The sequence below is a fragment of the Anoplophora glabripennis genome, unplaced genomic scaffold (genome assembly GCF_000390285.2).
Source record: "Anoplophora glabripennis isolate ALB-LARVAE unplaced genomic scaffold, Agla_2.0 scaffold17, whole genome shotgun sequence".
NCBI classification, from domain to species: domain Eukaryota; kingdom Metazoa; phylum Arthropoda; class Insecta; order Coleoptera; family Cerambycidae; genus Anoplophora; species Anoplophora glabripennis.
This window is the reverse complement of record NW_019416231.1, coordinates 353,909-374,594: the sequence shown is the minus strand read 5'-3', so window position 1 is coordinate 374,594 and position 20,686 is coordinate 353,909. Positions and strand designations below refer to the sequence as shown.

Below are 20,686 nucleotides of genomic sequence, written 5' to 3'. Positions count from 1 at the left end.
TTCATTAGCAGGAATTACCATTAACATGTACCGTTCTTGTTATCACTGTGTCTATAATGATTAATAAATAATCCTCACGTGATTTAGTGACATTAGTGTCAACTAACATCGTCGTTTATATGTAAACAAAGCAAATTTTAAACTCAGAAGAAATATGCAGTTTGATTTATTAAGAATCACGCGATATTGATTTAAAAAGGATATGTCCTATTTTAATTAAATACCCTGTATAATGGTTTTCTGAAGCTTGTTTTACATTTAAGAATTTTTTACCACAGAATATATCACAAATTTATAGACTACAATAAGGTCGCTCATTTATTTGTCAAATTTAGGCTACCCACTTTTGAATAATAATTAGATAGGAACAAATTACAAATTACAATAGATTTATAACTGAGCCAGATTAGTACAACTGCATTCATAAATAAAGATGATATTGATGAATATAAAACTAACATAATTCAAAGAATTACCTTCAGAAATTTTTTATACTTAGGCAAGGTTACATTCTGTATATGACACGTATCTACTAATACAGGATGAATGAATGATGATTTTAATGAAATTTGGTGTGTTGTTTTATTATACTCTATAGTACTTTTTACCAAAATTAAAATGCCCTTGGAGCAATTAAAATATTTTTTAAAAATTATCCAAAAAACTTGATTATTTTGCCTTTTTTTCATCAATTATTGCTATTTTACAACATCGGTAATAAATTTAAACATTTTTAACTTGCAAAATTCAATTTTAAAAATTTTTTCCTCTTCAATATTATTCCAAAATGCATAGGTTCCACGATATAAGTAAAAAACTCGGATAAAATAGGTGTTTTAAAACATTTTTTAATCATTTTTGCAATTTTGAAAATGTTCCGGACCTCGCCCAGAACCAAGGATCTACACTTTTATTATGGGAGTTGTACTGAAGGTATTCTGGCAAAAATTAGCTTGCCCCCTCTTACATCCAAAAAGTGGGATATTTCGACAGATCCGTCCTGGTCTAGTAGAAGTAAAAAAAGATTAGATTTTTACGAAAAAAAAAACATATTTTCAATTTAAAACAATCAGTAAAAGATACAACATTTATCCTGTAATCAATTAGCAGAAGTGACCACTTCAGTAGTTCAGTAGTTTTAATAAATTATGTATTTTAATTTATTGCATCCAAAAGAAAAACAAGAACTAAATCGAAGACGGTTAAATTTATCGACATAAAACAAGTATCCCTTATTTGTGAAAAATAGATAGGAGAACAATATTTTTCTATTTAAACTTTCGTACACACACTGATAAAAAAGTTATAACCAGTTTTTATCAACCAAGAGTACATTTCGTAGCGCCCTCTAGCGTCTACAGCAAAATTAAGTACGGATTCGTTTTTCTCGTCCCAGAAAACCCCCTAATCCAAATTTTCAAAAGAATCCTTTGAAAACTTTCTAAGAATTTTAAGAATTTCGAATTCAAAATTTCAACTTTAACGCCCTGTAACTTTTTTATTAGCCACAAATGGACCAAGGTAAGTTTGGCTTAATCGCATTATTTCGATGTAAGGAATCTACTCTTTCTCTGTGTCCCATTAATTTCGGGACACCCTGTATAGGTAGTCTCACAAATTTCGTGAATTTTCCCCTAGAACTAGGGAAAAATCACTAAATCTGGCAACACTGTTGGAAGATCCTTTAACACCCAGTATCTCGTTTTTCTTACACTTTAGTATACGCCCTGTATAAATTAATAAATTTTTCCAATACCCCTGACATTTTAACCCGCAGTACCCCATTCACTGGGTACCACCACCAGCCTCGTAGCCTTCAGAGCGTGCCGCCGTGCCCAGGCAGCGACTCGGAACAGTCGACTGTCCGCCCGACGCCTGCCCGCGACCCAACTCACCAATTGAACCCGCAACGTCGCCGAAGAGCGTTCCGAGCGCTCGGCTAACACCAAAACCGAAATAATTCGGAAATACACAGACGAGTGCGTTGCACCCGGTGCACAACGTAAATATAGCGCGAAATGCTGTACGCCGAGTTGGCCGCCGAGACGCCGAAGGTGCTGAGCGCCATGCTGGGCGTCGGGGGCCTGCGGCCGTCTCTGTTGCACGCGGGGGTGGTGGTGGTGGCGCTGGGGGTGGTGTGTCGCAGCGCGATGACTTATCTGGTGTTCTATCCCGGTTTCAGATTGCTGTTCGGTACCCTGTATCCCGCTTATGCTTCGTACAAGGCTGTGAGGACGAAGAACGTGAAGGAATACGTAAGTAGGACTTCTTATTAAGCTCGCTTTATGTTGTGGTTTATGGCCGGATGAGGTGCTCTTGCGTTTGTACAGGGTGGATCATGGCACCGCGGCGGTACCAAGAAATAAGCCTTTTTTTTAAGTATAATATTTTTTTAACACCCTGTATTTCGAAAACGAGGTGTCTATGGATGCGTGTGTTTTTATGAACTTTTACTTATTTTCTTTTAAATTCTGATTAATCTCCAGTAAGATTTGTTCAAGTATTTATATACATCTTACCACCTAAATGTAAAAAAATTGACCCACCCTGTATACAGTCTATTTGATTATAAAGGCCCCGAGCTATAACTCGGTAATCCATTTTTGGACACCATGTTAAGTATATATTTTAAGGTCGTAGAGCAACGTTTTTTTTTAAATTCGCGTAAAAATGCCAGCAATCGATTCCTGTAATAGAAATTTACACCAGGCAAATAAAATTTTTACTCGAAAAAATTCCTATCCGCGAGATTATTGTAAAATTGTCTAAAGGAAGATAATACAAGACATCTCTCATCTCGTGAGTCAACAAATTTTAATAGCTAACTTTTCTATTTAAACAAATAAGTGAGACAAACAGTTTTTTCACTTTGCAGGGAAAACCATCAATTTTAGCGAAAAGTGACTCACAGACAACTTGTAGGGAATAAAATTATCTACAAAATGAGACTTGTTAAATTAAAATCGGTTAATAAACAAAAAAGTTATTGCAAAAAAACAAGAAAAGTGCCCATTTTTTAATTTGTTTATAACTATCGCATTTATTGTTAAAATTTTATAAAACCTATGACAAGTTGAGGGTTTTGTCATACTTTAAAAGTGTGCCAAAAATGGGCGCTGTAGGCGCAATAGTTTTCGCACAGTTCAATTTGTTTATAACGGAGGCTCCAAAAGTTATGAACTTTAAGCCTCTGTACAGGCGTTGATTTTCAACCAAACATGATTCTGAAAGCGTCATTATAATCTTAAAGACGTAATTAAGCGACATATTAAAAACTATCACCGTTTTTTTGACACTAACATTCTTAAATTGTGCATTAAAAAACCGTGCGTTTTTCGCTTATAAACAATTTGAATAAAATTGTTGCATTTATGCTACCTCACCGAAAATAGATTCAATGGATAGCTGGCAAAAAAATACAAATTTAAAAAAAAAGCACCCTCTACGACCAACAGGAGCCAAGATAAGAATGTTTTTTTTAATCGTAGCGCAATTGTTTATAAACATTAACAATTGAATTTTTCGTAAAATAAAGCTTACGACGTAAACTACAATTTCCCGTGAATTGCATTGAAAAATGTGGAAAATTAACGACTCACGAGCACTTTAAAGAGAAGGTACCTGCTAAGTAAACTGTCAGGCGGTGGCGTGGTGATGGGGGAAGCTCGTCCAAACGAGTCGCGCGCGCGAGAAAAGCTAAATCCAAAGTTCAAATTGATGCGCGCTGTAAAATTTTGCAATATCTCGGCTTCTATTCATCGTGGAAACTTCTTATTTGATTAAACTGGGGTAGCTCGACGAAAAAATAACAATGGGCATATTTACGAATTCGTAGAATAGCTCTGAACCCCAGAAAAAATGCATCTTTTATACTTAATTTTTTTTAATTTACAAAAATGTCACAAAAATTATTGTTAAACGAACTATTAATTAAAATTTCAATTTCGGAATTAATTTACTATTAAATAAATAAATGAGGCTATCGTTCATTTAAAAAGTTATTTTTACATATTAAGCCAAAGTAAACTTATTTTTTCAATATTTTGTTAGTTATTTAATTACAATTTGAATGTAAAATTAAAGTAAAAACTCATACATTATTTTCAAATTATTATTTATTGTTAAAAGATTTAAAAAAGGATAAAAAGCATTTGAATTTATTGCAAAATTCTCAAAATTAAAAAATATTAATAAAAATAATGCGGTCCATAAAATTACAATTTTAACTTCTTGAAAGGCGGTGAATTTGATTCCATTTAATTTTCTTCTTCTTTATCATATGAATCATTAAACACATACAGCAAAAACAAAAAAATCGATTTTTGACGGTTTTTTCGATATATTTCGAACGTGCAAAAAAATTTATACAATCCCATTTAAAAAAATATCGATGACGTCACCACCCATCTAGTGTGCCGAAAAAAAAAATCGTGCTTCAGTATAAAGAAAATAATATTCCACCTAAAAATATATATATTTTAGAGGGTGTTCAAAAATAGGTAACTGAGTTATTGCTCGAGGCCTTTATAATCAAACAGACTATATTTCTGCGGAAAATACGAGAAACCACCTAAGTGTTACAACCACCCTGTATAGATAATGAAATTAGACTAAGATTAGGTTAAACCCTGAACAAGTAACACTTTTATTTTATAATCCAAATTTATCGTTTTACAGTGCTGTTAGCTTCAGAGAAAAATCAGTAAATTTAAAAAAGTTATAAAAGATATAATTATTTATAAATAATGAAATTTAATCTAGGTATATTTGTTGTTGCTGTTTTTTAAATTTGACTGCCAATTTATTTTTAAAATAAACTAAATGCAGACTGAAATATTTTTGTCTTAATTCTCTTATAGATTATAATATGCAAGTAAAAAATCGACCAAGGTATTTACATATACAAAAACTGATCGATACTAGCCTCATCCGCCCACCTCGCCCAGTCTAGACGTCAAAACTTCGACACCGGTACATAATTTTTCTTGGCCTGGCATTGGCAGTGCTTAAAAGCATTTATACAAATAATTTAAGGCGTATTAGACATGAAACTAAATATACCCAATGCAGATTAATCAAAGCATTTTTTCAAGTGGGACAACACGCTGATTATATCTATTATAAATCACTTTTTCCTGCAGCAGTTGTTTTTTTTAGAACTAGGTACCCAGTTGTTCAGCTTGAAGGTTAGAAATTTCTCCAATATGCAGGCGATGCAATCAGTCGCCTTAAATGTCGTAATATCTCTCCTCGACGATCGTAAAAAATTAAAAGTTGCGATCGTATCTGGTTATCTATCTCAACTTTTACCATCATCACTCGGATAACGGTACGATTACCACTTCTGATTCTGGACTTCCGTAAAAGGAGACACCCTGCGGAATGGACCAAGAGCGTACGGTCATGTCAGGGTGAACGAACCAATCTCGATTTCGTTTCGTCATACAGAAATAGGTGGTGCTAAGTACTTGTTTAGCTGTCGTAAAAACGAAATCGAGTTCGTATTACTGATAGATCTATTTATAGGAGGGGCAATTCCACTTACTCGGCAAGAGTATTTTTATAGTTGATTTTGAGAGGAGGAACGTAGTTCTTGTTATTTTTTTTCTGTTCGACAGGAAACACTGAAATAAACGTCAGATTCCTCAGATATTGTCACTCTAAAGTTCTACGCATCAGTTTAGTTTTTTAAATTAAAAATTAGATTTTTACACAAGTTATCTTGCAGTATTTACCCAAATTTTTTTTTATACGTTCAACTCTACTAGAGATAAACACAGTGTCAGGTCAAGATCAATTGTCGAATTCAGTCAAAACTACTATTTATACAGCGTATTACCCTCTGTGCGTCATATTTTTTGGAATTTTTTTTTGAATCTAGATCTTGAGATATTGTTGTTGAAAGTTGTTTATTTTAACATATGGCGAAGATGGACGGTGCGGTTCTTTTTTGCTCATAACTGAGAAAAAAATGTAGAAATTGTGAAACAAAACTTTTCCATAGATAGTAGACAGTATTATCTTATTTTTGATGTAAAACTATTGTAAGTTTTGAACATAGTACAACTGTATTAATTAGAAACAGAAACCAATAATTGCATTTCTGTCTGATTTGAGGATTCATGTGGCAACGTCGCAATCAGCTGACAGCAAGGAAGGAATACATTTGATAGACTTGATAAAAACGAAATTGATTTCAAACATATACATTTTTCCTAAATCCCATGTACATTGTTATCAACAATAAATTATCCACAACAGATGATTTTTTGTAATGTTTTTAAAAAACTAGATTAATTAAAAAATACTAGGAAGCTGTGATATATTTATTGGATAAAAAATACAGTTGATAAATCCTTTTAATATATTTAATGGTTTATAAAAACATCGTAATCATTACCCAGCAATATTTAGGGTTCATTACTTGATTAATAAAATTAGTAATACTTGAGATAAAAGCATTTGTACGGAATAACAAAGGAACATAAATATTTCTCAGCAAACTTTATATCTAAAAAATTAGTTATAGTTGCAAAACTTTTGTAACATTACTAAAATAGAGATTAAAAACACGAACACTGAGTAATAATGTAATTTCTATCACAGAACCTTCAAAATTGCATCCAACATTTTCTTTGACTTGGACAAGAGATGGACGCGAGTGTCATTTCATTTCTTTAGAACTAAATTAACATAATTCTCGTTGTTTTATCAGTTCACATGATTTACGGATTTTAAATAAAGGATACAAATCTTCGAGAGGATAATACGATATATTTGCTATATATAATAATTATATTGTACATAGTTTACACACAGTACATTTTTGAACGCGTACGCATCTTTACCCGAATTTGACCCGCAATATCTTCGATGTCCGAGGTCTGTAGGTTTGCAGTGTATACAACTGCTAGTCAATTATCAGCGCTGTTGCCACATCTACATAGTCTTTATGCGTTAATTAAATATAATTTAAAACTACTTAAATATGATATTTTTATGTTGTTAATTAGTCAATATGTACGCTATGTGCATATGTGTAGATTTCTTTGCTATATAGACAATGTTTATCGCAAATAATTTCAATAGAATTTAATTTTTTCAAATTGGCAGCGGGTTTTAGTCCCATAAGAAAAGCATAGGACCCCGATATACATCCTTAAGGAGTTCGTTTATGAAATATTTAAGAGGGCTGTATAGCAAATTGGCAACCAGCAATACATTTCTATAGATTTTATTACACAGCTCGTCTAAATATGAATTAATGCACAAATAACAGACTTTCCTCCATTTTAGGACAGATTTTCTACAAAATGGACATGGTGTGAAACTTAAATTACTTTTTATTGCGAAGAAATTTGTAATTTACGATGCTAATTACAAATTTCTTTACACCAAAGAGTAATTTGAGTTTCAAACCAAGTCCATTTTATAGAAAATCTGTCTTTAAGAGGAGGAAAGTCTGTTATTTGTACATTAATTCATATTTAGACGAGCTGTGTAATAAAATATATAAAAATGTATTGGTGGTTGCCTATTTCCTATAGAGCCCTCTTAGCACATAATTTCTTTCTAGGTAAAATGGATGATGTACTGGATAGTCTTCGCCCTCTTCACGTGCATAGAGACCTTCACAGACGTATTTCTTAGTTGGTAAGTGACGCAATAGTTCCGTGTTTATTATAGTTTATAGAATCCTCGTTTACGATCCAGATCCGAGTCTATTAATACACGAAAACCGAGGTCTTTGTCTCCGTACGCAATAAAACAAACAGTTCCGCCATCATCGATTGATAATTAACAAGAAAACGGTCGGTTTACTCTCAGCGAGATTCCTATTATATTACCCATTTCTTTTTTCGGTACCTATCTCGAGATCCAGCCAGCGCAATAGTTGCCAAACCGAGCAATCTTGTTAAACTGTGAATTGTTACGGAGGTATTAGCAAATGGGTGAAAAAAAATTGCCAACGCGAAAACAAAATATATTTCATTTAGTCAACGCTCGGGTATTACTCAACATGTTTTCACTCGATGAATCAGGTGATAGTTTAGGTGTTAAGTAGGTACTTGAAACGATTTGAAAAATTACACTCGTTAATAATCACACTGGTAAATTTTCGAGGAGAACTGTTTATATTCGTCTTCTCTACAGGTATAATTATAAGTATCTAAAATAAAACTTTTTGGTTTAGGTTTCATACACGATGAAAACTGCTATTGTTCTTCAAATACATGTTTTACATCTTTAAATTGAGGTGAACTGTAATCTATTTCAAAAGATTGAGAATTTGTATTTGATATCGAACCGAATATTTGATTAAAATAGTATATTTAGTGCAAAGAATCGGAAAAATTTTTGCATTAATTTCTTTGGAGCAGGTACAAACAGTGATATTCCACGCAATTTGAGCACAGTCTCAGCTACATACTCTCCGCACTTGTAATGAAATTTCACAGTCTTCTTAATTTTCGTTTTTGTTTCAGTTTTATATAAACTTAGCATGTTTTTATATAAAAAAGGTATATCGTAAAATGTAACGCAATAATAGGAGTTGATTTCTTCTGCGGTATATCTCTACCGTAGATGTCTGTGTGTGTCCATAGTAGGATTGTAAAATAATCTGAGGCTTACTTTTTTTCATTAAATCATCGTTTGGATACCAAAAAGTGTAGACTTGATTCAATGAAATGATCGTTTTGATTTCCAAATGTATATTTAAAATAATTACACTAATGCAAAGAATTAAAGGGTCAAAAAAATTTCCGAAATTTTTCCGTGATTTTTGCAAGCCTGTATTTAGATGAAAAATTGTCGTATCGGAATTAAAAATAAACGTTTTGAAGCTCTAAGATTGTAGTTTTTAGATCTTTCGGTCGAAATTTTTTAGGATCTACGGTTATCCTGCAATTCTAATAGCGCGACTAAAAAATTTTACAATTTTTTAGGAAAAATTTTTTTCAGATAATATAGACCAGATAGCTTGTTTATTCAGCTTCAATTTCCTTTTTTTTAATTTCGATACGACCATTTTTCATCGAAATATTGGACTTTTAATGGAAAAGGATCCTTTTGTCTTCAATCGTCGATGTCTGGGCGACAAATGGTCGTACAAAGAATTTAAGGGCAGTTTCGAAGAAAACTGGAATAAATTTCTTGACATGCTGCCGCAACTTTTCAGAAAAAAATTTTTTTCATCTTACTCGAATTTAAAAACTTTTTTTGCATCAATTTAAACGTTATTTGCGGTAAAAATGTAAGAAATTAAAAAAAAAGTTTTTTTCCATTTTAATCATGATTATGAAGTGTATAAGCTAAAAAAACCTGACCCTTTAATTTTCAAAAGTTTGACTGTTTGAAATAAAGAAACGGTTCTCTAGATCGAGATGAAATTTCACAGGGTTGTTCTGGGAATATCGAACTGTAAAAGTCATGCATAACATTAGTCATTTCGTGAATATTTCTAATTTAGCCGTCAATTTTCTAAATAACCATTAATTTTACCTTTTTTCCTGTTTTTTTTTAATTGGAGTAAAAGATGTAAAAAAAATTTTCCGAAAAGTTGCGACAATATGTTATAGAAAATTTTTTGTCGTGCTATTTCTTAGGATCATTTTTTACCTAAATACAGTCTGTCAAACTTCCTGGAAAAATTTCGGAAATTCTTTTGACCCTGTAATTTTTTGCATTAGTTTATAACTAGGAATAATTAGTACAGTGTAGCATTGGATATGTCATTGAGAACAGCACTATTTTCTGGTAGTAAAATTACCGTAATATGTTGAAGAAGAAATTTAAATTCGATTTTTTCTGTATTGGCAAGCTAACCGTCTCATCTTTAAAATATGCATACTCGAAAATTATCCGCAAGTGCTGTCACAGTGACTATTAAAAACGAAATTTAATACCGAATAAAATCCGTATTACTAATTTTAATTGCAGAACGCCTACCTCAACGCTTATATTTAAACTAGTATTAGTTCTTAATCTATAAATATTCAATTTTTCAACACAAGGTATTGTTAACGACCACAGTTTATCACCTGCTTTATTCTGGAGGTCAGAATCCTAATGTTTTCTTTTAAATAGCGTGTCTATTTAAAGATTAACATTGAGGGACATTGGACATTGTATACAGAGTGGTCCAGATTTTAATCGGGAACCTTGATAAGGCGACGAAACACATTGTTACGAGCAAATATTTCATATGATGCTACAGGGCCTTCGTTTACAAGGAACAATGACAAACCGTTAACTTATTTTATTTCATGTTATTTTTTACACAACATTCTTAATGTGTCTATACGCATTACTTGGATACTTAGCAATCGTTTTCGATTATTAAAGTTCTAGGAAGCAACTGCATTTCCTTGTGTAGTCAGAGGAAAATCCGGAAATTCACAAAATCGATATCACACCGGCCGGTAATGAACCACGTTAAATATTTCTACTTGCCTGAAAAATCCATAAGAAACTGACCTACCATATGCCGTTCTTGTTGTGTCAACTGCTGTATCGATTTCTGCTTCAAATGAGTGGCTGTTTGGCGGAATGCCGAGTAGTGTATTGGGAAATTTAAAGAAACAGTTTATGTTCCAAATATCGTTGGCCCGAAGTCGGCGCGCGTGAGCACGCCACTGATTTTTTCAATGCGGCGCCCTAGTTTTACTAAATAGGCGTTACAGTTACAACTAAAACATATTTTCGAGGTCTTAAAAGCAAATTTAATTTAGTTAATAGTTATTAATTTACTTTTGTATATCCTTTGCCTCTATTTTAGCGTTATTTGTGACATGACATTTGACAGTTTAATTTTAATATTTGTATGAACAATGGCACAAATATATTGAAAAGAAATAGTCGGGAAATGATTTTTTTAATTGACAAATCAGGTTTTCCAAAAAAAAAAGAAGTTGCCTCATTGTTCCTCGAAATTTTCGTGAGTTTCTAACAAAAGATCATTGAATAATATCTACGGTTTTGTGAATGTCAACAGACTATTTATTTTTCTGACGATTCTTAATCTGTGACGTAGGGACAGTCGTTAAAGATTGACCAATAGGCTATTGATTATTTCCAAAAAAACAGGGTTATAAGGAACTATGACTTTCAAGCAATTTTATTGCATGAATCGTTTAAAGGATCATTTTAGATGAAAAACCGCTGAGTGCTATTAAATTAGAGGGTGGAAATTGGAGATAGGGGTGAAAATGCACCACTTTCAGTTTTTTAATTGTAGCTCAAAAACGTAGCAAAATTTCGCTATAGTTCATAGGAAAAATTATTTAGAGAATTGAATTTCCCATCGAAATGGCTTATTTAAAAAATTTAAAAGGACAATTTTATACAAAAAACCGTTAATAAACAATTTAAACAAAAGCAAAAAATAAGATGATTTGATTTTTTTTTACTTTTCTGACTAAGTTGTGAAAATCTTTATTTATTATTAACAAATAAAACTTTTGAAATAATTTTTTATTAAGTAAAGAACCAATTTGTTGTAAAAATAATAAGAATTATAATCATTATTACGTTAAAAACGACGAGAATCTAAAAAATATTTAAGTTTGACCGGTTATAACTCAGTCAATATTAAGACAAAACCTTTTGAAAAGGCATCATTTTGAAGGGAATCTCATCTAGTTTTTTTGTACAGCAATTTTATTTGCCTACTTCTACTAAAAAAGAATTACAGTCAAAAAAGTAAAAATAGTTAAAAAATCGTATTTTTGCTTTTTTTAAAATGGATTATTATTAAGGATTTTTTGCATAAAATTTTTCTTTTAAATTTTTTAAATAAGCCATTTCGATGAGAAATTCAATTCTCTACAAATTTTTCCCTATGAACTATACCGAAATTTTGCTTCGTTTTCGTGTTATAATTAAAAAACTGCAAAAGTGCATTTTCGCCCCTATCTTCAATTTCAACCCTCTAATTTAATAGCACCCCTTGGTTTTTTATTTTTAATGACCGTTCGACCAATTCATCCAAAAATACTTTACAACTTCCTATTTTGAAGGAAATTTTATCTACATTTTTTTATGAAGCAATGCCTATACCTATCTTTACTCAAAAAAAACTAGAGGCAAAAAAGTAAAAAAAAATTAAAAAATTTAATTTTTTGTTTTTTTTTTCAAATTGTTTATTAACGATTTTTTGCATAAAATTTTTCTTTTAAATTGTTTAAATAAGAGTTTTAGTTGCATTTGCATTTATAAATGAAGTGATCAAAGGTTTTCAAGATCATGTTAAAAGAAAAATATAAATTATCGAAGTGCAAATTTTTGAATCCTGATTTGTGGTTTTGTTACGCTATTGATTGTATTATTGCTCCCTTTCCCTCTATCCGGAATGAGTCGACCTCAATTAACCTTGGTACACCCCAACGATTTAACCTTTACGTACAATTTTGTTTTTTCAGGTTTCCATTTTACTATGAGATCAAAATCGTGCTGGTCATATGGTTGCTATCCCCAGCAACAAAGGGGTCCAGTATTTTATACAGAAAATTCGTACACCCCATGCTTAGCTCTAGGGAACAGGTGGGTATTTTTTTTTTAACATCTGAAGAATTTATATTTATTCTGTTTCGATGTACTGATTACTAAAACGTATTCATTTTTTTACTCCCTTTTCAGGAAATAGATGAATACATCACGAAAGCCAAGGAGCAGAGCTACAGGCAGGTCTTGGACCTCGGAACGAAGGGCATGTCGGCCCTCATGCAAACGGCTATCAAGGTCAGTAGTTTTCCCCAAGTGTCGCGTAAATTCGTTGTGCTAACTTTAATTTTGCTACATTTTCACTAAGCGCATACGGGTCCGAAACCAAAAAAAATGTCGCCAGAATTAAAACCAGGTCGATCGCTAAAATTGTATAAGTACTAGAAAAAGTTCCTCGTGGGCCCGCAGATTCTATTTAAATATTCTAGTAAGGGTTTTCTCAGAGAATTAAATCATTTGAGTGCAATAGGAATAATTAAATGGAGACTTACGAGGTGTGGCTATAAAATAACGGGACAGATGCTGTAAAACTTTTTATTTTAAAGTTGCATATACTTAATTATTGTCCCCTTCAAAATATACTCCTCTACTCCTACCCCCTTCCATGCGAATTTTGCATTGGTCGAAGCAATGGTGGAAGTCTTTCTGTGAACTCGTTCGTGGTCAACGGTTTGAAATCTTGTTCCCTTTAGTGCAGATTTGACGTTGGAGAGCAAATAAGTCACGTGGTGCCAGGTCAGGCGAATGAGGCGGATGGTCTAACACTAGGATGTTATACTCGGCTAGAAATGTCTTGACAGATGATGTGTGAGCCAGTCATTCTCCTGATGAAGAACCCATTACTTTTTTCCCACAATTCGGGTGTGTTTTTTCTGATTTTCTCACGGAATTTAGCAAGAACCTGGATGTAGTACTGCTGATTAACACTTTGCCCTTCATGGACCCAGTGAAGGTCCACAATCCCATGGATATCCAGAAAATCAATCGTCGCTTTGAATTTTGATTTGCTCATTCGAGTTTTTTAGGTTCTTCCAATGCATGGATTGCTACCTATTTAGTTTCTGGATCATAAGTGAAAAACCAAGATTCTTAGCGATTTTTTTAGTTTTTGACGTGGAAGGGAGCTCCGGGCATGCGTCATCTTCAACGTCTTCTCGGCCATTATTTTATAACCACACCTCGTACATTTTTCAAGCTACAAAGACGGGTGCACAGAAATATGTGTTTTTTAAGTTACAACTCAAAGAAATTCAATTGGATTTCTACTGATATGTTCAAGCAATGCAAATATCGCATATTTTTTTACCAAATTTACCTCTAAATTGTATAACACCATTTTCGAGAAATAAGTCCCAGAATTAGATAAGGACTTACTAGCCTCGCCCGTTCCTTCGACCTTGGGCGTGACTTTTTTGGTTTCGGTTACCTTTTTTTTTAATTTTTTTAACGCCGTTTTCACGCTTTCTAGTCCATAACTCACCTGCCCACCGCAATAACCCCCTCACACTCCGACCCAGCCATATCCTCGCACGCCGCTCGCGACCACACGGACTTCGCCGTGGGCATAAGGAAGTCCCAGACGGCGGACAACGTGCAGGCCTACGCCTACTCCGACGACGACGACGACTTCCTAGACGCGGAGACCCCCCTCCTCCCGCCCGAGAAGGCCCCCAAGGCCGCGAAGGGTAAGAGGGGTGGGGGCAAGGCCAAGGCTGCCGCCACGAAAAAGACCACCAGGAAGGGCAGTAAGGGGTCAAAGACTGATAGAATGGACTTGAGCGATTGATTGCGATTGGTCGATTGTTTTTTTTTTTTGTTTAGTGGGTTAGGTGGGGTGTCGCTGTCTTAGCGGATGTCTGTCAGATGTCAAATACTTTCGTTTCGATTTTTTGAGGTTAGGGTCGTGTTTCTGGCGTTCATTGCGAAGTAAAATTGTGTGTCTATAGTTTTTAACGCGTTTTTTTTAACAAATATTATCAAATTATTTACTTATTATCTTAAAATGTCGAAATATATCTTTACAGTTTGAGGTTAGGTTCAGAGGTCGTCAAACTTTTCGCGTAGAAGTAGTTTTTCATAAACTAAGTCTGTTAAATGATATGCTTTGTACTGGGTGTGCCAGGTTTCGAGAATTTTGGAAGATTTCTCCTATTTTCCGAAAAGTATTTCGAGAGATATTGAATGGGGAAAATATTCGTTTTAGATTTAGGGCGCTTTTTAATTTGGTCGTTTTTCATGATAACTTCTTTGTTTGCGAGTATATTTAATTTTTTTAAAGAATTTTTTGTGTCGAAGTCAGTTATTTTTCTGTAGCTTTCGTTTTTCAAAATTTACATTTTTCTTTGGTATTACAAAAAACCTATTTTCAAAAATCAAATATTTGCATGAACAAAAAGTTATAGCGCGTCATAAAAAAGGCCAAAATTGGAAAACGCCCTGTGTCTGTCGAATACGAATCAAGATATCGAGATATTCGCTTTTCGTCGTTCAACTTTTTTCGGAAATTGTGACGTCTAAACAAAAGCGTCGAAATTGGCCCACTTTGTAAAAAATAGATGCCAAAACTAAAAAATCTAATAGTGAAATTTTGTTTTGTCCTACAGACATCGTACATTTTTTTTAGTTTTATGCAAAAAATAGTCTTTCAAGATAAACACTAAACAGGGTTTGTTAAGTTGATAACTCTGGCTGTGGTTTTCGGTTTACTCTTTAATTTTTAACGGTTTTTGCTCCTTTTGCAATGAAAATGCACTTTAATGATGACCTCAAAATATCAAGGCGATTGGAAAATAATATGAAACTAAAAAAAATCGATTGGCTCCAAACAGGGGCAAACTTTTAGAGAAATAGTCGTGATTTCCTTACTTGGCTATACTTTTTTGTGATAGGAATATAAAAAGGTTAAGGGAAAATTTTAAATTGACGAGGGTTGCGTTAGGACCCTTTTTGTGATATTGCGATAATTTTATCAGGACTTTAATCTGTATTTTTATACATTTTTAAACGTCTTTCAGTCACAATTAGTTTGTAGAGGAACCATTACCATATTTGTACCTAAACGTTTTAAACTAAATCGTTTTAATTGTATATTTTTTAGTTATAATAGTGTGATTTTTTTATAATTAGTATCAATTTTAACAAATAAAATTATGTACATTATGTTTTTTATGTTCTTTTATTTACCTGAATGGAGTGAATAATAAAAAAATAATAAATTAACAAAAAAAACTAATTCTGACTAATATACCCCCCCTTTCCCAGCAAGACGCACTGCATGGCTTTTTCATCACTTACATTTCAGTTAAACACACAGTAAGTATTTTTTTTAAATTTTTTGCTTAATAGTTTTTTAGAAAATATTTAATAGTATTGTCAAGGGTTTTGTGTATATAGGATTTAATTTAAATGCTTAGTCAAATTTCAAGGGCGGATTAAAGAAAAAAAAAATGTACGACAGGGAGTGACAAAAGCCTCTAAAAAGGACCGTATTTTTAAAGATGTATACTTCCTAAAAATATGTAATTTTATCGAAAGCCGCATGTATAAAAGTTGTAAAATAACGAAGAAATAAGAAAACACCGACATATTAACTTCTATTATGCTCTTGTTATGTTTTACAAATATTTTTCAAAAATCGCAAGATGAAAATAAAATCCCTGTCCACGAGCTTCTATTTTGTTTAATTTCTTCACGTCACAATATAAACGAGATGCTGCGGCTGCATTTTGTCGGTACTCCCCGTAAATAAAAGCATATCGACAAATTCATTATTTTAGTAAACGTGTGCCACTGTTTAAAAAGGCACATAACAAAAAACCATAACCCAGAAAAACTCTATACAGGCTGTTACAAATTCGCTTCTCACTACAGGGATCTTGGAAACGGTAAGAGATACGAAGTAGCTTAAATGGGGGCAAAGTTACATAATCGAGGGGCCGACATTATGCATCTAAAAAATCAAGGCTAACATGATTAGTTTTCGAAATACATATTTGAAAAAAAAAACGAAATTTTCGAAATCCGTTTTAGTTTTATTTCAGCCTTGTTTGAGGCGATATTGAAAAAATAACACTTTCTCATGGCAACTTTTTGTCCTCTCGAATGGCATAGTACATTTTTATAAGTAACATTTCGTCTCTCCAGGACCATCATCAACTTCATTTTTTTAAATACGACCATGGAAATTTTATTACATTTTTGCAAATGTTTGAAATACATCATTGTTGTCCTTGCCACTAATTTTGAGCACTTTCTATATTTGTGACGCAGTGTCCCCCAATAAAATTTGAACAAATGTTTCAACCAATCATATAAAATTTAGCATTTGTTTTGCAATCAAAAACGAATTATTGGTTTATAAATCATGAAAAAAAGAAAACGGAAATCAACAACAAAACTGAAATATTAAAAAATATTCAGGACATATCAAAATTAGTGAAAATAAATAAACTAACACTAAGGGCGTCGCTTTGGCTTGAACACAGCAAGCTTAAATGACTGAAATTGATTTCCTGGCGATTTGTTCTTCACATTTTGAAATTTTGACTTTTTGCTGCTTATAAGTTGTCAGTATTTTGTAATCAATTCGTAGTGAATATAGCATATGACTAAATTATTGCCTTGCTCGAAGTTTGAAATAATTTCTTTTTACTATAAAATCTATTCAGCGTAATTTATTTTATACCATACCATTAATTTCAACCTGCCTAAATAAATTTGCCAGTATCTGCATCTATTTACCATATGACCATGGATCTGTTGGTACACATGACATTAAACTATAAATATGCAGATTTAATTTTGAGATGCAAAATAGCGTTGAAGATAGACCGTAAAATTGTTGCTGCGCTATCAAAGAATTAATCTGGAACTTTATTTCACCATAGGCGCCGAATCTTCAAATTGCTACGGGAGCTTTATGTTCTAGCCACAAAATGAAAATATAAAAAATTATTTAATTATTTTTGGAATATTTAGTGTTTAGATGTGATTTCGATTTGGGTTCTTTTCACGAATCATATAAAATATTATACCGGGTGTCTTGTAAAAAATGTGCAACCCCACTTTATTTTAACCAATTAAAAAAAAGATTAGCTCTGAAATATTGCAAACTAATTTTCCTTTTTTTCATGACCGACTTAATAGACGATTGTAATTTTCTTAAATGTAAATATTTGCAGGAAATATAAGGGAAATAGTTGTCCATATTGATTTGAAAATTCGATCAGCGATCGCATTATCTCGTCATAACGGTTGGTCATTATTCATTGTAAACGAACCAATAAAACTGAGGGCGTTATGATCTAGGGATTTTTAATTGACGGTGCCAATCATGCAAGGTTGGTTGCCTATACTAAACGGTACTGTGGCTTGTAATCATTTACAAAGAATCTATGCATTTTAAGTAAACTTTTTGAAAGAAAAAATATATATAATGGAAATGACCTTAATCGCGTGAACTAGGCGCCTATACGTAGCCACCTAGATCGGACTAACCCAGCAACCTTTTATCATCCTTTTTTTAGAATTATTCAATTCTAGGGTGGCGGCGGCATCGTGAACCAGCTGAAGAAGAGCTACAGCCTGAGCGACCTGACCGACCCCGACCATGACTCGGGCCGCGACGAGACCGACGTCCTCATCACCGATCCCCGTCTCGTCCGGCGTCGCCGCAGCCCTCACAGGTCATCTTCGTCCACTTCGGCCATCTACTTCTCCGAAGTGGACGTAAGGGCGGACCGTATTTCTTCCATACAGTCGGCTGAGGACATCTCCTCCGGCTACTCCAGCGGGGAGGGGCTGTACTCGGGCCAACCCCCCAGGCTGCTCGCCAGAGAAGGTCTCCAGCGGACCGGCTCGCTTACCAGATCTCGCACCACCAGGGTTACCAGGTCGACGGTCCTGAAGAAGAGCGGAGGAAGCGACGTAAGTGGAATTTTGGGTGTTTAACATTTGGACTAGCCGTTTTTGGACCAGCAGAGTTAGGTCTGTGAGATGGGCTGTTGACCAGACCAAAATGAACAAAATTTTTTTGATATACCTAAATCTGGTCGCTGAAACGGTTTTTGATATGCCCACTTTTGTTTTTCTTTAACTTTGACATCCCGTAATCTATGCCTTTCGAAAACTCAGTACCTATATCAATTATGGTGAAATAAATTGATACCAACAAACTCCAACTATGTAGGTCCAAAAACCATAGTCTTTATCATGAATCTAAACCAGTAAATATACTAATCTGAAGGTAGACTGAGATTTAGGTGGTTTCTTTTTACACAGGACAGTGACGAAAACGAGGTTTTCGACACCAACATAGTCTTCTTCAACGACAAGGCCAAAAAGATCGACAAACTGATCGAAGACCCGGCCGAGTCTTCCTCAAGTGAGGCCGAATTTTTGGATACGTTAGATACTTTGCATGACAATAAAAAAATAGGTGAAGATTTAAATAATTTTAACACAATTATTGATGGTAAAAGTCCGTTATTAACAGCATGCGTGGACGCCCAACAAAAATTGGATGCGAATTGTAGTTTAACAAACTATTCTTCTCTTACACCTTCTCTTAATAGTACCGTTGATCCTACTGAAGAAAAAAATTTAAACGTCGAAGATAAGTTGGATATACTGAATATAACGAAAGATGTAAAAAGCTTCACGAACTTTCTACAAAATCTAATCGAAGCCAAAGCTGAAAAACAGGAAACCAAAACGGATCAGGAAGAGTTACTCAACATCGACAGAGAAACAAAAGAAGAGTCCAATACAGATAAATTAAAAGACAACAAACTGATGAACATATCAACAGACGAACGAAAAAACGATGCTAGAGGTGGAAGATACAATAAAAAAGCCGCCCCTCCACCTCCTACACCAGAACAATCAGCTGGCCCGATCAAAGCGACGCTGATCCTCAAACCGGGCGTGGTGAAGACCTTGGGACCAAAAGAATCCCCTTGTAAGGAAGTCTTCATTCAATCACCAAAATCCAAACGCAAGACTTCGGTCAATAGATCACCCTCTTCTGCATCCACCTCTTCTTCCAACTCGCTTAGAAGCAAGCGCTCCTTCTCCAAACTAATGAGACTACCCAAAAAGATTGGTTTTTGGAATAAAGACGAACTGTCAGTGCCGAAAACGACCGACAAGAGAGCATCGTGGCACTGCTACTTCGACGAGGCGCCCAAGCCTCTGTCTGATTCCAAAATGCAATCGAAGAGCTATAACGACCTGGCTCAAAATAAGAACTTAGACTTAGTGCATGGTCCTAGCATGTGCAAGAGCGGCAGTCAGCTGTCGGTTAAGAGTCTAGCGGACTCGCCTTTGGCCCGTAGAAGATTGAAAATAATTAGGAGATATGTCGATGAAGACATCGACTAGAGTCTTCTCTCAGGCATGACGTTTTGGTAGATTGCGAGAGTTTTTACTAACCGTGTGCGTTTTCGTCTGGAGAACTAACCCGAGACTGCATTTTTCAGGCTTCCTGTTTTTTAATGATTTTTTAAGGGAAGCTAATATCGTTAAAATAGTATACTTGAACGAATGTAATGATGGCACCATATTTTTTTCTAATATATTTACTTTCCCGCTTATAATGAAGCAGACAACATAAATGTTTCGAAATCAGTATATGGGGTGGCCTATTCTGGGGGAATTGCAGTGTATAAACTAAATAGCAAGAATATTGCTTTCATAGTACCTAAGAATTAGCAGGTCGCTTTCTGCTACTTTGTATTACATCTCACTTATACTCGCCCATGTCCAAAAAAAGATGAATCATTTATCGGATGTCCCATCTATGGTTATACTGATAAGAATAAGTACAGAACCGGTATATGTGTGGTGGTTCTGCTGATGAATGATTCTAATTTATTGGAACCTTCAAGCACTTAAATGGTGCTTTGGAAATTTTGTTGTCCGTCAAACTTGTTTTAATTTGACAGTTTATAACAGTCGTAAAAATTTACAAACTCTGGGAATTTATGAGATTAATAAAACTAATTGATAAAATGCTGTACACAAGACACTCTGTTTGCTCGAATTATCGTCTAATTTGGATTAATGTCGCAACAATTAACGGGTGTAATTTTAGATTCAACCCACTCTTATGCAGAGGTGGATAATATTGGAGACAACAAGCGCCTGAGTTCCCAGAAACGGCATCGGGGTGGCATATGTTAAA

General features: G+C 33.9%; 1 protein-coding gene across 2 annotated transcripts in view; it reads left to right on the top strand.

Annotated features, from left to right (window-relative positions):
* Positions 1-20,686, top strand: part of LOC108917875 — a 28,642-nt gene that overhangs the window by 6,273 nt on the left and 1,683 nt on the right. Inside the window, exons 2-7 of one of the 2 annotated variants that reach the window (XM_018724665.2) lie at positions 2,183-2,255; positions 7,577-7,653; positions 12,423-12,543; positions 12,640-12,741; positions 18,046-18,429; positions 18,784-19,897. In XM_018724665.2, the coding sequence (XP_018580181.1) occupies positions 2,183-2,255; positions 7,577-7,653; positions 12,423-12,543; positions 12,640-12,741; positions 18,046-18,429; positions 18,784-19,884 (1,858 nt within the window). In that variant the 3' untranslated portion in view covers positions 19,885-19,897. Of the gene's footprint in view, positions 1-2,182; positions 2,256-7,576; positions 7,654-12,422; positions 12,544-12,639; positions 12,742-18,045; positions 18,430-18,783; positions 19,911-20,686 lie in introns of both variants that reach the window. The other variant, XM_018724664.1, reaches the window with a different exon arrangement.